The sequence below is a fragment of the Triticum aestivum genome, chromosome 5B (assembly GCF_018294505.1).
Source record: "Triticum aestivum cultivar Chinese Spring chromosome 5B, IWGSC CS RefSeq v2.1, whole genome shotgun sequence".
Classification (NCBI taxonomy): Eukaryota; Viridiplantae; Streptophyta; class Magnoliopsida; order Poales; family Poaceae; genus Triticum; species Triticum aestivum.
In genome coordinates this window covers 510960921-510985829 of record NC_057807.1, presented here as the reverse complement: position 1 = coordinate 510985829, position 24909 = coordinate 510960921, and the positions used below count along the sequence as shown (strand labels likewise).

Below are 24909 nucleotides of genomic sequence, written 5' to 3'. Positions count from 1 at the left end.
AGCAGCACCGAACGCTGCATCTACCCGCCGGCGAGCGCTCCATAGCAGCACCGGGCTGGAAGTGGATGCGTGGGCAGGGTGCATGTAAAACAGCATTTAACAATCAAGCAAAGCCAAGTCTGCAAAGTTTTCATTTCTGAAAGAGAGCAATCCGGGAACTTCAAGCAAAGGAATTCTGCGCAACAGCAAAAGTACCAACAGGACACGCTAATGCCCTGATGAATTCCATCACAAACTTTTCATCAAACTACAAACAGTGCCAGATTTCTTTCAGAACAACATAACTACGGCAGTGCCTTGGGACGAAGATTTCGTGGATGTGGCGCGTCTGATCTTCAAAAGGCAACCTTGGTCATCAGAGAGTACTGCGTCATTCCATTCCAGCGCAACATCTTTCACGCATTTCCAGGCTCCGAGGGTGAAAATAATCTGGTAATAGTACAACCTGCCAGCACAAGAAGAACACCGTTTATGCAGCGCATCCCAACAGCCATGAAGCAGATGGAACAAAATATGTCGTGCAGACTGACAACCATATAATATATTATAATGTAATGTAAAACTGTTAAGAAAAGAAAAGATGAAGCACGAGCATGGAAAAATTCCTGAATGCACTAAGCCTCGTTCACATTCACCTGTGAATGTGATTGTTCTCTTCCTGCCAACTACTGCTAAACACCCTCTCTTCTAGCCACAAAATTGTCTTTGCTTATCTTGAATAATACATAAGTGAAAACAGAATAATAAAGTTGGAAGGAATTACGCACGGCTACTCTGTCCTTTGCCATTATGTATCATTGTTATGCTGGTATGCATGGTATCAAACTTCCTAAACAATGCTACTATGCATCAATGCATTGCTGGTATGCAATAACGCTGGTACGATTCGTTACCTTCAAATATAACCTCAGCATCAGTTGAAGCTTTTTTGTAGTTTAGTAACTTCTTAAGTCCATCCTCTTTAGATATTGCCAATTCCACAACATGACTGAGACTAATGGATAATGTGTGCATAAGCCTTGCTTTAGAGAGAATAACCTCTATGAAGGACATTTCATTTGAAAACAAGCGGATACCAGTCATATCCACAAACTGAAGGTTGGCACACATGCCATCAGTAAACCGTGCATTTTGAAACTCTCCATTTGCCTCAAATTTCTTCCCCATGCCATAACCATAAACAACCTTACCAAATATAGGTAAACAGTCATTCATTGGAAGCAATAATGACGGCCTTCATGTAATGTAAATATAGATGATCTGTAGCACTAAACATTACCTGTATTTTGAGGCTTTCAAGGCTTGGAGCATTCCTCGGAAAGCAAAAGGTTGACAAAATGGAGGGAAGTTTACAGAAATGTGTCAGCAGTGTCAAGCTCTTTAAGTTGATAAAGGTGCATGGAAGTGACTCTAGAATATTATCCCCATTTAACTGAAACAGGCAAAAGAGAATTGTAAAAAATGAAACTCGACGCATATCCAGAATCATTGAACAAATATTACAGTCAGTTAAACTCAAAGCATATCGAGAATCGTTGATGCTACGATCCCGCAGCACTTCCCTGCGTCTCGCGGGGGTGTGGAACTCGAACCAGGAAAATATCTCAGAGAGAAAGGCTTGGAGAAGGGGAAAGAGCAGAGAGGAAAGCTTCAGATGGGGAGTAGTGTTTACAAAGTCAATTCGATACCTCTCACTCACGCACACGCTGTCTATATGTACTACCATTACAAGCCACATGGGCCAAGCCGGTCCGCTAAGCACACTCACACACACACACACACACACACACACACACACACACACACACACACACACATGGGCCGGGTCTAGGTTGTAGCAGTTGAACAAATATTACGTTATTTACTCATGTAAGTAAAGTCACATCCACAGCTCACAAAGGCTTGAACCCAGTTCTAGAAGAACTATAGGGTTTTAGGATGTTACAATTTATAGAGGCTCTCAACCCACTAGAAACAAAAAAGTCAGTTCAAGTAAACTAGTAATTTTTCTAGGAAATCACTACAGGATTACAAATATATACTACAACTCTGTGGCTACAGAAAGAACATTATGAGGAGGTAATTTCCATGTTACATTCCAAACAAGGTGGTTTATCATTAAGTTGGGGTTTGGGACACAACACCACTTTGAGTTTGGATCCTGATTGTCCCTAGCTGATCAAATGCTTGACAAAAACCATATCATTGCAAAATATCATGAATTAACAAGCAGATGAGATCGACAAAGTCCACCAATGCACTAGGAGGATGAGGCACAACACTTCATGACCTAGTCCTCGATGTTTTCTAAAGGAAATTTAGTGACGGAAATGATGAACCCCGTACGTTCAGGATTTGCCCATAGAAAATCGAACATTTTTATCGTAACTTTAGTCGACGCGATGATGACAAGTTTAGTTGACAAGCATCCTTTAATAATGTCTCTGAGTGCCGAATTTAATTTCAATGGTAAGGAAGGGTAAGCAGAGAGGGTGTACCGGTTGATGATAAGTAGATATCCGAAGCTCGGTAAGGCTGGCAAGGCTGGAGAGAAATTTAGAGAAATCGCGATTCCGTAAAGATTCACATATATCAATGACGACAGAATCCAGGCGTGGAAGACCCCCAAGATCCCAACCATAATCATTAGCCGAATGAATATGGAGGTGAAAGGATCAAGATGGACCTAGAGGGGGGGGGTGAATAGGTACAATTACAAATTCTAATTATTCCTTAGCAATTTTAGGCAATGATGCGGAATATGAAGGTGAGCCTAACAATTGCAAGTGAGTACTAAGTACTAAGCAAGTAACACAAGTACACAAGTAAGCAACCTCAATATGATGTAAGTAAGTGCAAAGAGACAAGTAACCACAAGTAGAGAGATAGGGTTAGGAATAACCGCAACTCCGGGAGACGAGGATGTATGCCGATGTTCACTTCCTTGGAGGGAAGCTAGTCACTGTTAGAGAGGTGGATGTTACCACGAAGGCACACCAACGCCACGAAGACTCACCCTATTCTCCCTTTGAGACAATACCACGGAGGCGTTTCTCAACCACTAATGGTAGACCTTGGGGTGATCTCCAAACCCTTACAAACTTTCCGGGGGTAATTGATACGTCTCCAACGTATCTACTTTTCCAAACACTTTTGCCCTTGTTTTGGACTCTAACTTGCATGATTTGAATGAAACTAACCCGGACTGACGTTGTTTTCAGCAGAACTGCCATGATGTTGTTTTATGTGTAGAAAAGAAAAGTTCTCGGAATGTCCTGGAAATCCACGGAGGCACTTTTCAGAATTAATAAGAATTTTTGGCAAAAGAATCAAGGCCAGGGGGCCCACGGGCTGTCCACGAGACAGGGGGCGCCCCCCCTAGGGCGCGTCCTCCTATCTCGTGGGCCCCCTGGACCTCCTCCGACCTCAACTCCAACTCCATATGTACCGTCTCGGGGAGAAAAAAATCAAGGAGAAAGTTTCATCGCGTTTTACGATACAGAGCCGCCGCCAAGCCCTAATCTTTCTCGGGAGGGCTGATCTAGAGTCCGTTCGGGGCTCCGGAGAGGGGGATTCATCGCCGTCATCGTCATCAACCATCCTCCATCACCAATTTCATGATGCTCACCGCCGTGCGTGAGTAATTCCATCGTAGGCTTGCTGGACGGTGATGGGTTGGATGAGATTTACCATGTAATCAAGTTAGTTTTGTTAGGGTTTGATCCCTAGTATCCACTATGTTCTGAGATTGATGTTGCTATGACTTTTCTATGCTTAATGCTTGTCACTAGGGCCCGACTGTCATGATTTCAGATCTGAACCTATTATGTTTTCATGAATATATGTGTGTTCTTGATCCTATCTTGCAAGTCTATAGTCACCTATTATGTGTTATGATCCGACAACCCCGAAGTGACAATAATCGGGATACTTCTCGGTGATGACAATAGTTTGAGGAGTTCGTGTATTCACTATGTGTTAATGCTTTGTTCTGGTTCTGTATTAAAAGGAGGCCTTAATATCCCTTAGTTTCCGTAAGGACCCCGCTGCCACGGGAGGGTAGGACAAAAGATGTCATGCAAGTTCTTTTCCATAAGCACGTATGACAATTTACGGAATACATGCATACATTACATTGATGAATTGGAGCTAGTTCTATATCACCCTATGTTATAACTATTGCATGAGGAATCGCATCCGGCATAATTATCCATCACTGATCCATTGCCTACGAGCTTTTCATATATTGTTCTTTGCTTATTTACTTTTCCGTTGCTATTGTTACAACTACTACAAAAACCCAAAAACATCTATCTTTACTTTTGCTACCGTTACCTTTATTATCATACCACTTTTGCTACTAAACACTTTGCTGCAGATACTAAGTTATCCAGGTGTGGTTGAATTGACAACTCAACTGCTAATACTCAAGAATATTCTTTGGCTCCCCTGTGTCGAATCAATAAATTTGGGTTGAATACTCTACCCTCGAAAGCTGTTGCGATCCCCTATACTTGTGGGTTATCAAGACTAATTTCTGGCGCCGTTGCCGGGGAGCATAGCTCTATTCTCTGAGTCACTTGGGATTTATATCTGTTGATCACTATGAAGAACTTGAAAGACGATCGAACTACTATTTTGCCCTCAACTACGAGGGGAGGTAAGGAACTGCCATCTAGCCTTGCACTAGATTCTACTTCCGTTATTAGTAAGCTTGCGACACCTAAACCTACTACTGCTATGAATTCTGATATGTTGCATGTTATTGATGATGCCACTTCTGCTATGCATGATGAAACTACTTCTGTGCGTGATACTACTTTGCCATTAGGTGAATTTCTAGATGAACAACTTGCTAGATTTAGGGGGAATGAAATTACTAAAGATCCTATTACTGATGATAGTGATGATGAAGGTCCCCCCAATGATTATGTTTTACCTGTTGTTCCTAAGGGTTATGTTATGAATGAAACAGCTGCTATGGAAATTCTTGCTTGCAATGATAGAAATGATCTTAAGAAATTATTAGCTAAATGGAAGCAGCAGTCTCTTAATGCTAGAATGAAACCTGATCCTGCTTTTGCTACTTCACCTATCTGTGTTACTGATAAGGATTATGAATTTTCTGTTGATCCTGATATTATTACTTTAGTTGAATCTGAACCTTTTTATGGCCTTGAATCTGAAACTGTTGTGGCACATCTTACCAAGTTGAATGATATAGCCACCCTGTTTACTAATGAAGATAAGTCTCGCTATTTATATATCCTTAAGATATTTCCTTTCTCATTAAAGGGCGATGCTAAGACTTGGTATAATTCTCTTGCTCCTGGTTGTGTGCGTAGTCCCTAGGATATGATTTATTACTTCTCTGCTAAATATTTCCCTGTTCATAAGAAACAAGCTGCCGTGCGGGAAATATATAATTTTGTGCAAATCAAAGAAGAGAGTCTCCCACAAGCTTGGGGGAGGCTTCTCCGGTTACTTAATGCTTTGCCTGATCATCCTCTTAAGAAAAATGAAATACTTGATATCTTTTATAATGGACTAACCGATGCTTCCAAGGACTACTTGGATAGTTGTGCTAGTTGTGTTTTCAGGGAAAGAACAGTCGACGAAGCTGAAATACTATTGAATAATATGTTGACTAATGAAAATAATTGGACTCTTCCCGAGCCAGTTCCTGAAGTAATTCCTGAACCAATTGAGCCAACTCCTGAGCCTATTCCTAAACCCACTCCGAAGAAGAGAGGTGTTTTATTTCTCAGTCCTGAAGATATGCAAGAAGCAAAGAAATCAATGAAAGAAAAAGGTATTAAAGCTGAAGATGTTAAGAATTTACCTCCTATTGAAGAAATACATGGTCTGAATATACCGCATGAAGAACCACATTGTCTTGATAACCCGACACAGGTAGTGAAGGTAAATTCTCTCTATAGATATGATAAAGTTGAAATACCCTCTACTAAATTTCATAGCCCATGCTTAGATGAATTTGATGACTTTATGGCTAGACAAGAAATTTTTAATGCTTATGTTGGTAGAGAGTTAAATAATAATGCTTTCGAGATAGGACGCGTAGGTGATAATCTGGCTAGAGTTAAAGATGAACTTCACCGCATTAGCAAATATGCTTCTATGGTTGCTACTCAAGCTGAGCAAGTACTTAAAGCTCAAAATGATTTGCTTGATGAACTGAATAATAAAAATGACTTTGCGGTTAGAGTGGCTACTAGAACTGGTAGAATGACTCAGGAACCTTTGTATCCTGAAGGACACCCTAAGAGAATCGAGCAAGATTCTCAGAGAAATAATTTAGAGGCACCTAGTTCTTTTAAAAAGAAGAAAAAGAAAAATGACAGGACTTTGCATGCTTCTAGTGAACCTACTGTTGACACACCTGAGAATCCCAATGATATTTCTATTTCTGTTGAAACTCAATCAGGTGATGAACATGAACCTAGTGATAATGTTAATGATAATGTTCATATTGATGCTCAACCTAGAAAAGACAATGATGTAGAGATTGAACCTGCTGTTGATCTTGATAACCCACAATCAGAGAATCAACATTATGATAAGAGAGATTTTGTTGCTAGGAAGCACGGTAAAGAAAGAGAACCATGGGTTCAGAAACCTATGCCCTTTCCTCCTAAACCATCCAAGTCAAAGGATGATGAGGATTTTGAGCGCTTTGCTGAAATGATTAGACCTATTTTCTTACGTATGTGCTTAACTGATATGCTTAAAGTAAATCCTTATGCTAAATATATGAATGATATCATCACAAATAAAAGAAAGATACCGGAAGCTGAAATTTCCACCATGCTTGCTAATTACACTTTTAAGGGTGGAATACCAAAGAAACTTGGAGATCCGGGTGTACCAACTATACCATGCTCTATTAAAAGAAATTATGTTAGAACTGCTTTATGTGATCTTGGAGCCGGTGTTAGTGTTATGCCTATCTCTTTATATCGTAGACTTGAATTGAATAAGTTGACACCTACTGAAATATCTTTGCAAATGGCTGATAAATCAACTGCTATACCTGTCGGTATTTGTGAGGATGTGCCTGTTGTGGTTGCAAATGTCACTATCTTAACGGACTTTGATATTCTTGATATTCCTGAGGATGATAGTATGTCTATTATCCTTGGTAGACCTTTTCTTAATACGCAGGGGCTGTTATTGATTGCAACAAAGGCAATGTCACTTTTCATGTTAATGGTAATGAGCATATGGTACACCTTCCGAGGAAGCAATCTCAAGTTCATAGCATCAACTCTATTGAAAAAGTTCCAACTATCTTTTTGGAGGTTTTGAATTTCCTCTCCCTACTGTCAAGAAAAAGTATGATATTCTTATTGTTGGGGATTTCCAAATCCCCGTTGAGGTAACTTAGTGTTATTCGAAATTTCTTCGGTTCCGTGTTATTCGGAATGAGTTTGTTAACAAGACTTGATCAACCTTGTTAGTGGGTTCATTTTGATGATCACGAGATGGATGAAACTAGAAGGCACAACCTTCTGTACCCTCCTTTTACTTTCTATTATTTAGAATAAATAAAGCAAAAATAGTATTATCTGTCTGTTTTCTGAATTATCCGTGCATTAAAAAATAGTCCGAAAACAAAAGTGCTCCAAATGCCCTGCAAATTTAGTGTGATTTTTTCTGGAATATTTGAGGATTTTAGGCACTGAAAACACTGCAGGAGGGCCAAGCACCAGGCCACGAGAGAGGAGGGCACCCCCCCTGTAGGGCGCGCCCCCTGTCTCGTGGGCCCCTGGTGGCTCTCCTCCACTTATGCCAGCACCCACACACTTCATCTTCTACCCCAAAAAATCCCCATCCAGCTCAAGCCCGAGTTCTAGCTCGTTTTGCTGCGATTTTCAATCTCTTAGCTCAAAGCTCCATTCGCAAAACTGCTTTGGGAGATTGTTGCTTGGTATGTGACTCCTCTGTTGGTCCAATTAGTTTTTGTTCTAGTGCTTTATTCATTGCAAATTTTTGCTGCATAGGTGACCCTGTTCTTGAGCTTACATGTTAAATTTTTGAGGTCCCAAGCAATTCCAATGCATGATATAGGCTCTAGGCACTTGTAGGAGTAGTTGCTATCAATCTTGTTTAGTTTTATTCACTTTTATTTTGAAGTTACTAAAATTTCATACATTTTCAGAAAATGTTAAGGAGGTTCTTTAAAGGCTCTTCTAGCCAAAGCTCTAAGGAAAAACAAGACAAAGAGAAGGAAAACCCCAAGTATAATCTTCCTCGCTTAGCGGAAGTACGGTCATGTGAATGGCCATGTGAGGATTTCTTGAAGGAAGCCGGAATTCATGAAGACTTTTATGCTTTAATCGGGACTGCAGGCCTCATCGGTTTCATGAACGACCGAATCGATCAGTATCTCTTACTTACCAATACTTTCGTGCAAAACTTTTATTATTATCCTAAGAAGTCACCGCCTGCAGTATCATTTCATTTATATGATGAATTCAAAGAAATGTCTTTACGTCATTTTTGCGTGGTATGTAGGATACCTTATGAGGGAGAATTAGAGGAACCCCATCGTGAAGATGTGGATGGCTTCGTTAAAACTATTGTTGTAGAAGAGCCAAAGAAGGGCTCTGAGGCAAAAGTCTCTAGCATACACTTTCCTGTTTTACGCTACTTTGCCATATTTGCTAGTAGATGCTTGATTGGTCATGGGAATAGTGGAAATTTGAGCGTTCCAGATATTATTATTCTTCAACATGCTTTGCTGGGAGACAATACTTTTAGTATGGGTGCCGTTGTTGCTAAACGGCTAGCCCTTAATCGTACAAAAGGCCCCATATTTGGAGGTATCTATGTTGCACGTCTTGCTGAACATTTTCAGATACCCATTAGGCACCTTGAGGAGGAGGAGACAAAATTACCTCCTCACATTTTAGATTACAAGAGCATGGTAGCACACAAGTTTATTGTTGACAACGAAGAAAAGATGCTCCTATATAGACTTAGATTCAATAAGAAACACTTTGAGTTCATTATTTTGCCTGCACCTGTGTTATTTGATTTGCTTGCAGAAAGTCGTCTTGTCACGCCGGAGGCGGTGAACAACCATCTAGCCCAAGCTTTTACTCCGGAACCTGAACCTGAGCCGGAACCTGAGCTGGACCCTTATCGTGCATCATCTGTCCAGTGGGATCCGAAGATGACCAGCCAGTGGTATCCTGATTACACCTCCCACTACACCGGGGAGAGTAGCAGCGGTCCTTGGTATTAGACAAACTTAGGCCAAAAGCCTAGGCTTGGGGGAGTACGTATTTCTCACCGACTTTACATTCATGTTCACACACTAGTCGTCGGTGCTCATACTCTTTCATTGTATTATCCATGTTAGTTTAAATTTATTTTTCTAGCTTTCTTCTTGTGTGTTTGTTAAACCTTAAGAAAAAACAAAAAAAATTAGTTAGTTTAATTTCCTTGCTTGTAGTAGAAATTAAAATGAAAACCCAAAAAGATTTCTTGTTCTTCTTTTACTTGTTGGGAGCTTTCCCATGTAAATAGTTTTATTTTCTTTTCTTTCTTTTGGGGGTCGAGAAGACCATATTGAAAATGCTTAGTGGTTTTTTATGCATGATTGTTTATTTATATTTAGAGCCCATATTACTTGTCTTCTCTCTTGAGTTGAATGCTTGCAGATTCCAGCTTAGTCCAATGCACATGCACTCTTATTATTATACACATCGTTCGGTTGTGCAAGTGAAAGGCAATAATTGTGATTTATGATGGACTTATTGGGACGAGAAAAGCTGGTATGAACTCGACCTCTTTTGTTTTTGTAAATATGATGATTCATCGTTCCTGAGTCAGCTATTATGAAGTAAACATATTTGCAATGACATTTAGAGATTATAGTTACTTGTGCCATGCTTGATTAGCTATGAGCTATAATGGTTTACCTTGCGTGCCAACATGCTATTAGAATGATTATGATGTGGTATGATGGGATGGTATCCTCCTTTGAATGTATTAAGTGACTCGACTTGACACATGTTCACACATGTAGTTGAATCAAATCAACATAGCCTTCATGATATTTATGTTCATGGTGGATTATATCCTACTCATGCTTGTATTCGGTGCGAATTAATTTTAATGCATGCTTACGACTGTTGTCGCTCTCTCGGTTGGTCGCTTCCCAGTCTTTTGCTAGCTTTCACCTGTACTAAGCGGGAATACTGCTTGTGCATCCAAACTCCTTAAACCCCAAAGTTGTTCCATATGAGTCCACCATACCTTCCTATATGCGGTATTTACCTGCCGTTCCAAGTAAATTTGTATGTGCCAAACTCCAAACCTTGAAATGAAATTCTATTTGTATGCTCGAGCAGCTCATGTTTCAACTAGGGCTTCCTACATCTTCCATGCTAGGTGGGTTATTCTCAAGAGGAGTGGACTCCGCTCCTCATTCACGAGAAAGGGCCGGTAACCGGGATGCCCGGTCCCATGATTCAAAAAGATCAAAGCAAATCAAAATAATTAAACAAAACTCCCCCAGGGCTGTTGTATGTTGGAGGCACTTGTTTCGAGCAAGCCATGGATTGATGCTTGTTGGTGGTTGGGGGAGTATAAACCTTTACCATTCTATTTGGGAACTGCCTATAATGCATGTAGTATGGAAGATACAGCCATCTCATAGCTGTTGTGTTGACAGCGAAAGTATGCCGCTCAAAATGTTATTTAATCTCTATTTTAAAATCAAGCTCTGGCACCTCTACAAATCCCTGCTTCCCTCTGCGAAGGGCCTATCTATTTACTTTTATGTTGAGTCATCACCCTTCTTATTAAAAGCACCCGCTGGAGAGCACACTGTCATTTGCATTCATTATTATTGGTTTATATTGGGTATGCCTTGACTGGATCTCTTTTACCATGAATTACAAAGTTTAGTCTGTCCTTGATCTTTAAAGGTGCTCTGCATTTATGTTTTGCGGTCTCAGAAAGGGCTAGCAAGATACCATTTTGTTATATCATGTTATGATTATTTTGAGAAAGTGTTGTCATCCGAGTTTTATTATTATGGCTCGCTAGCTGATTATGTTATTGATATGAATAATTGTGAGACCTATGTGTTACTGTGAGTATGGTTAGTTCATAATATTTGCTGAAACTTGAATGCTGGCTTTTCATGTTTACAACAACAAGAGCAACAGAGTTTGTAAAAGTTTTTCTTTATCACTTTCAGTTTATCAACTGAATTGCTTCAGGACAAGCAAAGGTTTAAGCTTGTGGGAGTTGATACGTCTCCAACGTATCTACTTTTCCAAACACTTTTGCCCTTGTTTTGGACTCTAACTTGCATGATTTGAATGAAACTAACCCGGACTGACGCTGTTTTCAGCAGAACTGCCATGATGTTGTTTTATGTGTAGAAAATAAAAGTTCTCGAAATGTCCTGGAAATCCACGGAGGCACTTTTCAGAATTAATAAGAATTTCTGGCGAAAGAATCAAGGCCAGGGGGCCCACGGGCTGTCCACAAGACAGGGGGGTGCCCCCCCAGGGCGCGCCCTCCTATCTCGTGGCCCCCCTGGACCTCCTCTCACCTCAACTCCAACTCCATATATACCGTCTCGGGGAGAAAAAATCAAGGAGAAAGTTTCATCGTGTTTTACGACACGGAGCCGCCGCCAAGCCCTAATCTCTCTCGGGAGGGCTGATCTGGAGTCCGTTCGGGGCTCCGGAGAGGGGGATTCGTCGTCGTCGTCATCATCAACCATCCTCCATCACCAATTTCATGATGCTCACCGCCGTGCGTGAGTAATTCCATCGTAGCCTTGTTGGACGGTGATGGGTTGGATGAGATTTACCATGTAATCAAGTTAGTTTTGTTAGGGTTTGATCCCTAGTATCCACTATGTTCTGAGATTGATGTTGCTATGACTTTGCTATGCTTAATGCTTGTCACTAGGGCCCGAGTGCCATGATTTCAGATCTGAACCTATTATGTTTTCATGAATATATGTGTGTTCTTGATCCTATCTTGCAAGTCTATAGTCACCTATTATGTGTTATGATCCGACAACCCCGAAGTGACAATAATCGGGATACTTCTCGGTGATGACCGTAGTTTGAGGAGTTCGTGTATTCACTATGTGTTAATGCTTTGTTCCAGTTCTCTATTAAAAGGAGGCCTTAATATCCCTTAGTTTCCGTAAGGACCCCGCTGCCACGGGAGGGTAGGACAAAAGATGTCATGCAAGTTCTTTTCCATAAGCATGTATGACAATTTACGGAATACATGCCTACATTACATTGATGAATTGGAGCTAGTTCTATATCACCCTATGTTATAACTATTGCATGAGGAATCGCATCCGGCATAATTATCCATCACTGATCCATTGCCTACGAGCTTTTCATATATTGTTCTTCGCTTATTTACTTTTCCGTTGCTACTGTTACAACTACTACAAAAACCCCAAAACATCTATCTTTACTTTTGCTACCGTTACCTTTATTATCATACCACTTTTGCTACTAAACATTTTGCTGTAGATACGAAGTTATCCAGGTGTGGTTGAATTGACAACTCACTTGCTAATACTCAAGAATATTCTTTGGCTCCCCTTGTGTCGAATCAATAAATTTGGGTTGAATACTCTACCCTCGAAAGCTGTTGCGATCCCCTATACTTGTGGGTTATCAGTAATCACAAAGGTTGATTCCTCTCCAAAAGACTCCTACCGCCTAGGAGTCTCCAACCTACAATAGTAATAAGAACGTTGGGGAAAAGCTCAAGACTTGCTCAAATCACAAATTCCTTTGGTGCAAAGAAGGGGAAGGAGTGGATCTATCACTTGATCGAAGAACTTCTCTCAAAGGCTCCTAAATCACTTGGGGATCTAGGTTTTGATGTAGGTGATTGAGAGAGAGAGTGAAGAGTGTTCTTGGCAAGCTCAAAGTGAAATGGTCAACCTATCCCGTGGAAGGGAAAGGAATATATATAGTGGATGTGAAAAGGTGACCGTTTGGGACACATAAGTGCACAGGATAGGTCGGACGTCCGGACAACATCAGATGTCTGGTGGTACAAATAAGTCCAGACGTCCGACAGTCATCGGACGTCCGGCCACTGTGAATATGTGAGCTATGTACCAGTACACAGGACACGGACGTCCGAGACGGGCCGGACATCCGGAGCTCGGATGACCAGAGAGTCCGGAAATCCGTAAATACGGTTCTGTTAAAGGAACACCGGACGACCGGAGGCAGCCGGACGTCCGGACATCTAAGAGAGACCAGACGTCCGTAGAGCATCGGACGTCCAGAGGCAAAAAATAGGAGCTGTTTATTTTGAGCAAGTCTTTCGCTAGATCCAACGATCCCCTCTTAATAGTGCGGGATCCCTATACTCAAGAACAAACCATAAACGAAGTCCATGTCTTGTATCTTCATTCTTGAGTTATACGCTTTTTGTCCCTAGTCATGATCCATACACACGGTCTTTGGGACATAATCCTGAGATATACTTGATAAACATGATTAGACCCTAACATACATGTTGTCATCAACATCAAAATATGATTAAGGGCATGATTGCACTTTCAATCTCCCCCTTTTTGGTAGTTGATGACAACATATATGCACACACATAAAAAATAGTAATCGAAAGGATTTGTTGTGGAGCTCAATAATCAAGAATAATCAAGGAACGAGCTCCCCCTCAATATGATACCATAGAGACTAAACATGAAGAGGGCTCCCCCTCAAAATGATACCAATGCAATTAAATCTCATACACAAGATACTCAAGAAGTAAATACTCAAGAAGTAAGCTCAATATAGACTTATAACTCATAGCATAGAACACAAGTTTCGACAATCTCATACATAAGTTCATACAAGCTAATCCACAATCATAGCAATGAGTTCGATTACATGCATAGAGCTTCTCATACATGCATAGAGCCTACTTCCCCTTGGCATCAAATATCCAAAAACTAAGAAAACAAGGGGGAAACAGAACAACATCAAAGATCATCCTCATCATCATCATCATCATGAGCACCACTGCCGCCCGCCTCGTCAAAGAAATCGGCCCACTCAGGACCCGAAGGGAAACCAAAATCAGAAGGAGGCTCGTTAGGAAGGCGTCCATCGTCACTCACATCATACACTCCAGAGTCTCTCAAATGAGCCTTCAGAGCGTTCTTGGAAGTGACCATGCGAGTGACAACATCGTGATGTTGGGAGCAATGAAAGGTGAACATCTTCATCATTGTAGAGTGAGCCTTCCCAAGAAAGCGAGCAATGCGCCCAAAGGGTGCAGAACTGGAAGGGGAATGAGCAGTATGAGATGGAACACTAGTTGTGGTGCGACGAGCAGTAGCAGTAGGAGGAGGAACATGATCAGCCGCCATGTGAGCTGGAATGACCCATCGCTCATGCACGTGAGTGCGGATAATGGGAAAAGGAGCTACGCTCTCGATAAAAGCCTGAATAAAGGGGGCATGAGGAAAAGCCCTCTTGTGCTGGAAGCTAGCAAGACGGATCTCATGCCATAGAAAGTGTGGAACATTTATCTTCCCTTTGGGAGATGCAAAGAGGCGATGCATGAGATCAATGCAATAGCTGCTGCAAGAGCCTTTGTCACCCATCTTGGGATAGATGGTGTGTATGACACACTGATATATGATGTTGAAAGGGAAGCGCCAAATGGAGATTTGGTTCAGACCCTTTTGTTTTTCAATGTCAGACAAAGTTGGTATAGGTTTAAGAAGATCCGCACAGACCTCAATGCCCTTGGGCCTATGGTTGGGATCATCCTTGTGGATTTTGAATCCGGTGTCAGGAAATCCAAGGGCAGTGACAAATTGAGCATAAGATACTGTGAGTGCGGTGTCTGAGCTCATCCATGTGACAGTGTTATCCGGACCAAAATAGCATGTGGTATAGAATTGATGAATGGCAGCATGATTGAAATCATGTTGAAATGCAAATGGAGCAGCTAGATTGGATGACTCAATGAGCTCAATGGCTCCCGGATATTTCTCCGGATGAGTGCGAATATGTTCTAAATCAATGCAGACATGGAGTGACAAGCCTTTAGGAATGACAATAGTGGTAAAGATGTCGGCTTGGACATTAGTGCGAAAACGACTATCCTGAGAATCCCTAACAACAGTAAACTGATTAACATCGCAACGCAATTTAAGATAAGAACCAGTGGGAACCATGTTGAAACGCTTAATATGGCGGCCGAGTGGTAATGGAGGCTCAAGTGAGATATGACGAGCATCACCATGGGGTTGTACCGGAGGAGGAGGAGGCTGAAAGGTTGGACGACGAGTGCCCGGCTTGGGTGCAGAGATGCGAACACCAACAAACGGGGCCGGTTCCACCTCCTCAAGTTCATCCTCAAAGTCCGACCCCTCCGAGGAGGAGTCGCTAGACGAGCTGGGTGGACGGGCAGCACGCTTCCGAGGACAAGCCTGCTCCTAGGAGTCATCGGAGCCACCACGACGAGACGAATGAGCCGGCCCACCGGTGACTTGCTTGCGAGCGGAGTGCTTGGTTCGAGGCATCATGACCTAGGGGAGAAGGAAGACTCAAATCAATACCCCACCATAGATCGAGGAATCGATGTATGAGGGAGAAATGATATGGCCTACCTTGAAGTGAGGAACACGGAGGAAGCTGGCGACCGGAACAAATCAGGCAACAGGCTGAGAGTGGCTGCCGGGGCTTGAGCGAAGACGAGCTGGAGAGAGGGACCGCGGCGAGGGACGAGGCCATGTTGCGGATCCCGAGTAGAGAGGCTCTCCGGCGAGGGGCACGGCGGCGTGTGGCTGCAGCGAGAAACCATAGGACTGAAGTGGCGGTAGTGGGGAACAGGGAGGAAGTGGATGAGGGTAACAGTTCCGAAAACCTACCGCGCACTATATATAGTAGTTGGTGAAAATGGCCGGGCGACCGGAGCCTATGGACGACCGAAGTCGAATAGGAGTCCGGACGACCGGGGGGGGGCACGGACGACCGGGGCCTGAGCCAGGGAAAAAATATGACAGAGATGATTTTTGGACGACCGAACGCCTCGGACGTCCGGGGCCAAGAGACCAGAAAGTATTTTACGGACGTCCGGAGAGGCCGGACGACCAGGCTAAGTTCAACAGAGAAGAATTTACGGGCGTTCGGAGGCTTACGGACGTTCGGCGTTCCGGCGCCAAGGCCAGCGAAAGAGACCACAGAGAATTCTACGGACGTCCGGTAAACCACGGACGCCCGACGCCAGAATTGTTAAGAGGTCAAGGTGCAAGTGTATGTGCTGCTGATCAGGATGAGGAGAAGACGATTAGCGTCCATAGTAAGAATTTCTTATTAAGTAACTAGTACCCTATCTCAATTAATAATAACCATATACTACTCCAATATAGTTCTAATAATATGAGTGGTGGCTACTGCCACCATGTATGAGTAGACGTGACATGACACAGAAAGATTTGAACTTTGAGTGCATAATCACTACTCCATCATGGAAAGCACCATATTTAGATGTTATGGTAGCTTTGAGAGTGTTTGTTCTTTTTATGCATTTCATAGGATGAGGATACTCATGAGTTGAGTGTCTCCCCCTACATATATGCCTACATCAAGACAAGACATTAATTTTATGCATGAATGGGTACTATATTTCACATAATATTGTCAAGCTCCAAGATACCAAGTTCACGCCTAAGTCGACAAAACCTTGCTTCATCCAATGGTTTGGTGAAAATATCCGCCAATTGCAAATCTGTACCAATGTGATCAATGTGAATATCACCCTTCTCAACATGATCTCTCAAGAAGTGATACCTAATATCAATGTGCTTGGTGCGGAGATGATCCTTGGGGTTCTCAGCAATGTTGATGGCACTTTCATTATCACACAGAAGAGGCACATGTTTGTAGGTGATACCGTAATCCTTCAAAGTTTGCCTCATCCATAATAACTGAGTTGCACAACTGGCTGCGCAATGTATTCAGCTTCTGCGGTAGAGAGGGCAATACAATTTTGTTTCTTCGAAGACCAACTTACCAAGGAGCGTCCAAGAAACTGACATGCACCGGATGTGGACTTACGATCCACTTTGTCTCCATCCCAATCCGCATCCGTGTACCCAATGAGATCAAACTTAGCATCCTTGGGGTACCATAGACCCAACTTTGGGGTGTGAACAAGGTATTTAAGAATATGCTTAACCGCCTTATGATGACTTTCCCTAGGGGAAGCTTGAAATCTAGCACACATGCATACACTAAACATAACGTCTGGTCTAGATGCACAAAGATAAAGCAACGAACCAATCATAGAGCGGTATTTAGATGGGTCAAAGGGGATATCGTTTGTGTCTTCAATGAGTGTTATTTTGGTTGACATGGGTGTCTTGCATGGACTAGCATCAGACATACCAAACTTCTCTAGGATATCCTTGAGGTATTTTGCTTGAGACAAGAAAATTCCTTCTTGAAATTGTTGAATTTGAAATCCGAGCAAGAACTTCAAATCCGCATTGAGTGACATTTCAAAATTCTTGGTCACTGAAGCCGCAAACTTCTTGCACAAATGAATGTTAGGAGAACCAAAAATGATATCATCTACATAGATTTGGCATAAGATCAAATCACCCTTATCCCTCTTAGTAAAAAGAGTGGGATCGATCACCCCTCTCACAAAACCATCATCAAGTAGAAACTTCTTTAAATGATCATACCAAGCACGAGGTGCTTGTTTGAGGCCATACAAAGCCTTATGAAGTTTGTACACATAGTCTTTGTGATTGGGGTCAACGAACCCAGGTGGTTGTGACACATATACTTCTTCTTGTAGAGGACCGTTAAGGAAAGCACTCTTCACATCCATGTAAAACCATTGAAAGCGGCATAAGCAAGTAAGATGCGAATGGATTCAAGACGGGCAACTGGGGCAAAGGTCTCACCAAAGTCCAAACCTTCAAATTGTGAGTACCCTTGCGCCACTAACCTTGCCTTGTTGCAGATGATTACACCATTCTCATCTTGTTTGTTCTTGAAAATCCATTTTGTTCCAATGACGTTCTGCTCGGTAGGTGGCCTCTTGACTAATGACCACACTTGGTTGCGTTCAAAACTGTTCAACTCTTCTTGCATAGCAACGAGCCAATCGTTGTCCATCAATGCATCTTGTACCTTGAGGGGCTCAACACTAGACACAAACGAGAAGTGAGCACAAGAGTTTGTCAAATGTTTACGAGTGACTCTACCTTCCGATATGCCGGTGAGAATCTTGTCAACATCAACACGACCGGCCACTCGAGGCATGATGGAGGTAAGGGTTTCACGAGGTTCAACTTCATGTCCATCATCCATGTCCTCAACATATAGATCATTAATGTGTGGAGGAAGATCTTCTTGTTCATATTGCATTTGGTGAGGTTCATCATCAATGATTGGACTTTCTTGTTCTTGCCCTTCATGATGATCTTGTTCTTAAAGATTATCATGAAGAGAAACTTGATCATCTTCTTCTACTTGGGCTCAGGGCATCGGTTGAGCAATAGGAACTTGTGAAGGTATGGGTGTTGAAGTAGTTTGATGATGTGTGAGACTTCCATCTTCTTCTTCATCATCATGAGGTTCTTGTTCCATAGGAAGAAGTGCACCAACACCCATGGTCAAAATATCTTGAGATGAATCTTCTTCACCTGCATCACTTAGATCAACTTGCTCCCCATGGGAGCCATTAAATTCATCAAACACCACGTCACAAGTTTCTACAACACATCCATTGGATTTGTTGTAGACTCTATAGGCGTGAGAGTTTGATCCATAGCCAACAAATATGCCCTCGATCATTTTGGATTGAAATTTTCCTAACCGTTCTCTTTTTTTTAAGGATGAAACATTTGCAGCCAAATACACGAAAGTACTTGACATTTGGCTTGTTCACAGTTAGAAGCTCATATGGAGTCTTTTCCAATATAGTGCGGAGGAAAAGCCGGTTTGATGCATGGCATGCCGTGTTGACAGCTTCGGCCCAAAAACTATGCGGTGACTTGTATTCATCCAACATGGATCTTGCCATCTCTACAAGTGTATGGTTTTTCCTTTCGGCTACACCATTTTGCTGAGGAGTGTATGGAGCTGAGTATTGATGCTCAATCCCTTCATCACTAAGGAATTCTTCCAAGGTATAGTTCTTGAATTCTGAGCCATTGTCACTTCTTATTGCTAACATTTCTTTGTCAAATTTACGTTGTGATTGCTTGGCAAAATCAATGAAGGTGATCTTCATCTCATCCTTGGACTTGAGGAAGAACACCCATGTATATCTTGAGTAATCATCAACAATGACAAGTCCATAATTTTTCCCACCAAGACTATCCCATGATGAAGGCCCAAAGAGATTCACATGAAGGAGCTCCAGGGGCCTTGAAGTAGACACACTGTTCTTGGGTGGGTGCTTCGATTGATGTTGCTTCCCGGCTATGCATGCACTACACACACGATCTTTCTCAAAAGAGACATTGGTTAGTCCAAGGATGTGATTCCCTTTTAAGAGATCTTGAAGATTTCTCATGCCGACATGGGCTAGCCGGCGATGCCATAGCCACCCCTTGTCGTCCTTGGCCATTAGACAAGTTGCATGGAATGTGCTCTCTTTCGAGAAATCAACCGTGTAAAGGTTGCCATCCAACTCTCCAACAAAGGCCACTTCAAGAGTATCTCTCTTAAAGACTTTCACATCCGTTAGTCCAAAGAGTGTATCATAACCAACAGATGCCAATTGGCAAACAGAAAGTAAATGGTATTTAAGGGATTGGACAAGCATGACATTTGCAAGAGACATGTCATTTGTGATAGCCACCTTGCCCAACCTGAGTACCTGTCCTTTTGAACCTCCACCAAACATAATGCTCATGAAAGGTTGAATAGCTTCCATGAAATCGTAGAGTAATTTTCTATCTTCGGTCATGTGATTTGTACATCCACTATCAATCACCCATTTTACTCCACCGGAGAAGTCAACCTACACCCAATTAAGACTTGGTTAGAGGCACCCATTTTGCAATGGGACCTCTCAAGTTAGTCACAAGGGTCTTAGGGACCCAAATAGCATAGAACCATAATGCATTTCGAGGACCAACAAATTTTGCATAAACTTCTCCATCCTTGGTCTTACAAAGTACATAGGATGGAGGCATGAACTCTTTAGGCTTGTTTAGAGTGGGCATGCCCCTTGTGGCCTTCCCACTCACAACCTTACCTTTCTCCTTGTGCCCTTCTCGTACAAATGTTTCCTTTAGAGGGGTTGTGCACTTTTGAGAGGATGTCTTCTTCTTGGTTGTGCTTGGGTTAAACCCAAGTCCCTCTTTGGCAAACACCTCATTGTGTTGACTCAATATCTCATCAAGATTCTTTTGCCCTTGAGCACATGTCATGAGACCTTTCTCGATTTGAGCCTTGAGAAAGCGATTTTCCTCAAGAATACATGCTAGATCACTACTAGAGTTAGTAGTACAAGCATCAACATTGATAATAGGAGAAGAGTAAGCCTTGGCTAGAGTCTCAAGATAAGTAAGTTTGAGCATTTAAAAACTCTTTGTAAGAACTGTGAGCTCTCCTTCCTTAGTCTTGAGAGACACGGATAGAAGCTCACAATCCTTAGAGAGAGAAGCATGAGACTTCACAAGCTTACTTTTATCATTCATCAACTCTCCGCAAGAGTCAATAGCCTTTTTCAAGGAGGCAAGATCATTAGTATGAACATCAATATTTGCACCAATTTTTAAGCATAGTTCATCATTTCGTGCTTCCTCATATTGGACTTTCCGCTCAAGGATTTCACATTTTTCCTTTTCCTCGGTGACGAGGGTTTCAAGTTCCTTAATGGTGATGGTGTGCTTACTCACCATCTCCATAAGCATGCGAAACATAGTGAGCTTCTTTCCTTTGAGGGAACACATGAACTTATTAAGTTTAGCAAGCATAGGATCATCTAGATTATCATCCTCATAGCTATCCTGCGCATCAAGATACTCATCACTAGGAGTAGAAGGAGTGAAAAGAGGAGGAGTTGATCATGGAGTTACCTTGACCTTGTCAGGAGAGCTTTGGTCCTCTCCATCTTCTATCACGGCCTTTGCCATTAGACACTTGTGAGCGTTGCCCTTGTAATCCTTCATGTAGTTGTAGGTGACCACATCACCACTCTTGTTTACTAACCTCAAGGTGTTTTGAGAGTCTTGAGCAACTCCAACAACACCACTAACATCATCCGGATCGGATTCTTCTTGAGAAACCATTGCTTTCCCATCTCTCTTCTTGAGCTTGGAGTTCAACGGATTTGGCAACTTCTTCTTAGGAAAGGTCTTGGGAAACCTTGGTTTATCTTCTCTCCTCTCATAAGGGCACTCATTGGAGAAGTGGTTGGTTTCCTCATAGTTGTAGCGTTTTCTTACTTTCTTCTTTTGAAATCTTCCCTTGAATTTTCCCGCGCTATACTTCTTGACAAAGAGAGCCATGTCTTCATATGAAGGACCCTCATCGGATTCAATCTCATCACCATCTTCATCATCATCATCTTCTTCTTCTTCCTCATTTTGCTCATCTTCACATACAAGCTTGGCCTTCAATGCGAGATTGATCTTTGATGATGGGGTACCATGCATGGCAACATGTTTTGTGGCATTTGCCTTTGACTCTTCAAATAGTTGGAAGGTGGATATGATGTCATTTGTAGTCATTTCCTTGAAGGTATGGTGTTGTCTTATGTCCCACACCATTTGATGATGATATGGGGCGAGAGCATGAAGTAACTTATCGACAAGGAATCGCTTAGTCATGTTGAATCCATCTTGTGTCTTGTCACACTCACATGACTCAATGTCGGCAATGAGTGTCATGAGGCGCTCATGGAGTTGATTGGGGGTTTCACCTTTCTCCATACAAAATTTTTGCAATTGCCCCTTGGCAATTTCATATTGAGCACTCCGGAGGGTAGAGGTGCCAGTCTTGGATCTTATAACACTTTCCCATAGTTCCTTGGCACTTGTGATGCGTATGAACGGTCTCCTTTGCTTTTCATCCATACCTCTCCTTATACACATGATTGCAGTGTCATTGAGATTCTTGTAATAAATTTCTCTTGGTGTAGGGTTCTTTGGATCAACCACATGATAGCCATACTCCAAGATCTCCAGCATCTCATCGTTTCCATGTCGAAGATGATCCTGCATAGCAACTCTCCACAAAGCAAAATCGGAAGTGGCACTAAGTAAAGGAGGTTTGCCTTGAGGATTATATCTTGGTTTCTCAACCTGAGGTCTTGCATAAAGCCAAGGAACACTGGTGTGTTCATTGCTAGGAGGTTGTTGACCAAGTGACGGAGTAGGCACAGTTGGCCTCGAAGTCGCACCACCCGAGAGTGGTGCAAGCATTGTGGATAACGTGGCTAATCTCAGTTGGACCAAGGCCTCAAGAGAAGCCTCATACTCCTCTTTTTGCTTAGCAAGGGCCCGTTCCAGATCCTCAGATGTAAAGGACTTGACTTCATAAGAAGCCTCGCCTTTATCCATAGGATCTGCAACCAGGGGAGTCCCATCCGGGTTCATCTCGCTCTAGGGTGGTTAAGCCACAAGAATAGAGCACGAGGCTCTGATACCAATTGAAAGGATCGAGATGGACCTAGAGGGGGGTGAATAGGTACAATTACAAATTCTAATTATTCCTTAGCAATTTTAGGCAATGATGCAGAATATGAAGGTGAGCCTAACAATTGCAAGTGAGTACTAAGTACTAAGAAAGTAACACAAGTACACGAGTAAGCAACCTCAATATGATGTAAGTAAGTGCAAAGAGACAAGTAACCACAAGTAGAGAGTTAGGGTTAGGAATAACCGCAACTCCGGGAGACGAGGATGTATGCCGATGTTCACTTCCTTGGAGGGAAGCTAGTCACCATTAGAGAGGTGGATGTTACCATGAAGGCACACCAATGCCACGAAGGCTCACCCTATTCTCCCTTTGAGACACCACAGAGGTGTTTCTCAACCACTAATGGTAGACCTTGGGGTGATCTCCAAACCCTTACAAACTTTCCGGGGGTAATCACAAAGGTTGATTCCTCTTTGAAAGACTCCTACCGCCTAGGAGTCTCCAACCTCCAAGAGTAATAAGAACGTTGGGGGAAATCTCAAGACTTGCTCAAATCACAAATTCCTTTGGTGCAAAGAATGGGAAGGAGTGGATCTATCACTTGATCGGAGAACTTCTCTCAAAGGCTCCTAAATCACTTGGGGATCTAGCTTTTGATGTAGGTGATTGAGAGAGAGTGTGAAGAGTGTTCTTGGCAAGCTCAAAGTGAAATGGTCAACCTATCCCATGGAAGGGAAAGGAATATATATAGTGGATGTGAAAAGGTGACCGTTTGGGACACATAAGTGCACAAGATAGGTCGGACGTCCGGACAACATCGGACGTCCGGTCGTACAAATAAGTCCGGACGTCCGACAGTCATCGGACGTCCGACCACTGTGAATATGTGAGCTACGTACCAGTACACAGGACACGGACGTCCGAGACGGGCCGGACATCCGGAGCCCGGACGACCGGAGAGTCCGGAAATCCGTAAATACGGTTCTGTTAAAGGAACACCGGACGACCGGAGGGAGCCGAACGTTCGAACATCTAAGAGAGACCGGATGTCCGTAGAGCATCGGACGTCCGGAGACAAAAAATAGGAGCTGTGCATTTTGAGCAAGTCTTTCACTAGATCCAACGGTCCCCTCTTAATAGTGTGGGATCCCTATACTCAAGAACAAACCATAAACAAAGTCCATGTCTTGTATCTTCATTCTTGAATTATACCCTTTTTGTCCCTAGTCATGATCCATACACACGGTCTTTGGGACATAATCCTGAGATATACTTGATAAACATGATTAGACCCTAACATACATGTTGTCATCAACATCAAAATATGATTAAGGGCATGATTGCACTTTCAGGAGGAACCGCAGATTAGGCCCCTGAATCATCCACTTTTTGAAGTCACCAGAGATGTCCACATGCTGAAGTGTCGGCTCCTCGAGCAGCGGTGAGGTTGCAATTGCAATGATCTCCTCCAGTTGGTACTGGCCATTTTCCAGCAGGTCGACCCTACGCAGACTAAGGTTCCTTAGCTCTGGCAAACCTTTGAATCCCCGGGGTAGCAGCGGGATGGCGCAGTACGAGAGATGGAGGGAGGTGAGCCGGCCGCAGGTGAAGACGGAGGAGGGGAGGGTCAGGGAACCGGAGATGTCGAGGATCTCAATGGCCCGGCGGGAGAGGACGAGGAGCCAGTCGTGGATGCGGCTGGACTCGTCGATGAAGGCACGGAAGAGCCGGACGCGGCCGGGGCAACAAAGGAGGATGCTGTCGACGGCCCTCTTGTGCTCGAGGCCGTCCTCGAAGTCGAGATCTAGCCATGCAAGAGCCTCCCATCGGCGTCGCCACGCGCAGGAGAGCGCCGACGTGCGGACGGCATCGCGGGGGCCGACGCGGCTGAGGATGTCGTCGAGGACGTCCGTTGGCAGGGAGATCATGGAGTCCGCCTCCGCCATGGCGAACTCAATCACCGGATGCGGCCTGTAGGAGCGGCGCGGCGGCGGCATTGCTCCGGTGACCGACACTGGGGGAGCTGCATGTGCCTGGGAGAGCGGGGGCAAAATTGAGGACCGGAGGCGCTCGGCAGCGAGTTAATTGCTGGAAACCATCACATTTGTGGCTAGGATACTCCAAAACTACCGCTTTAGTCAAAAATCACGAAAGACCACCACTTCTGCCCCAAGTGGATAACAAATCGCACTGATTCGAAATTGAGCACGTCTAACAGCAAACCTGACGGGTGGGACCGTTGGTG

The 24909-nt window shown here is 43.1% G+C and overlaps 1 protein-coding gene across 1 annotated transcript; it reads right to left on the bottom strand.

Annotated features, from left to right (window-relative positions):
* Nucleotides 1-849: 849 nt before the first annotated feature.
* Nucleotides 850-24661, bottom strand: LOC123114936 (F-box/FBD/LRR-repeat protein At1g13570-like). Its single transcript, XM_044536295.1, has 5 exons — nt 24024-24661; nt 12188-12191; nt 2499-2666; nt 1280-1432; nt 850-1185 (listed from the first exon to the last, which is right to left on the bottom strand). The coding sequence occupies exons 1-5, from the start codon at nt 24659-24661 to the stop codon at nt 850-852; spliced, it is 1299 nt and encodes a 432-aa protein (XP_044392230.1).
* Between the last annotated feature and the right edge of the window lie 248 nt (nt 24662-24909).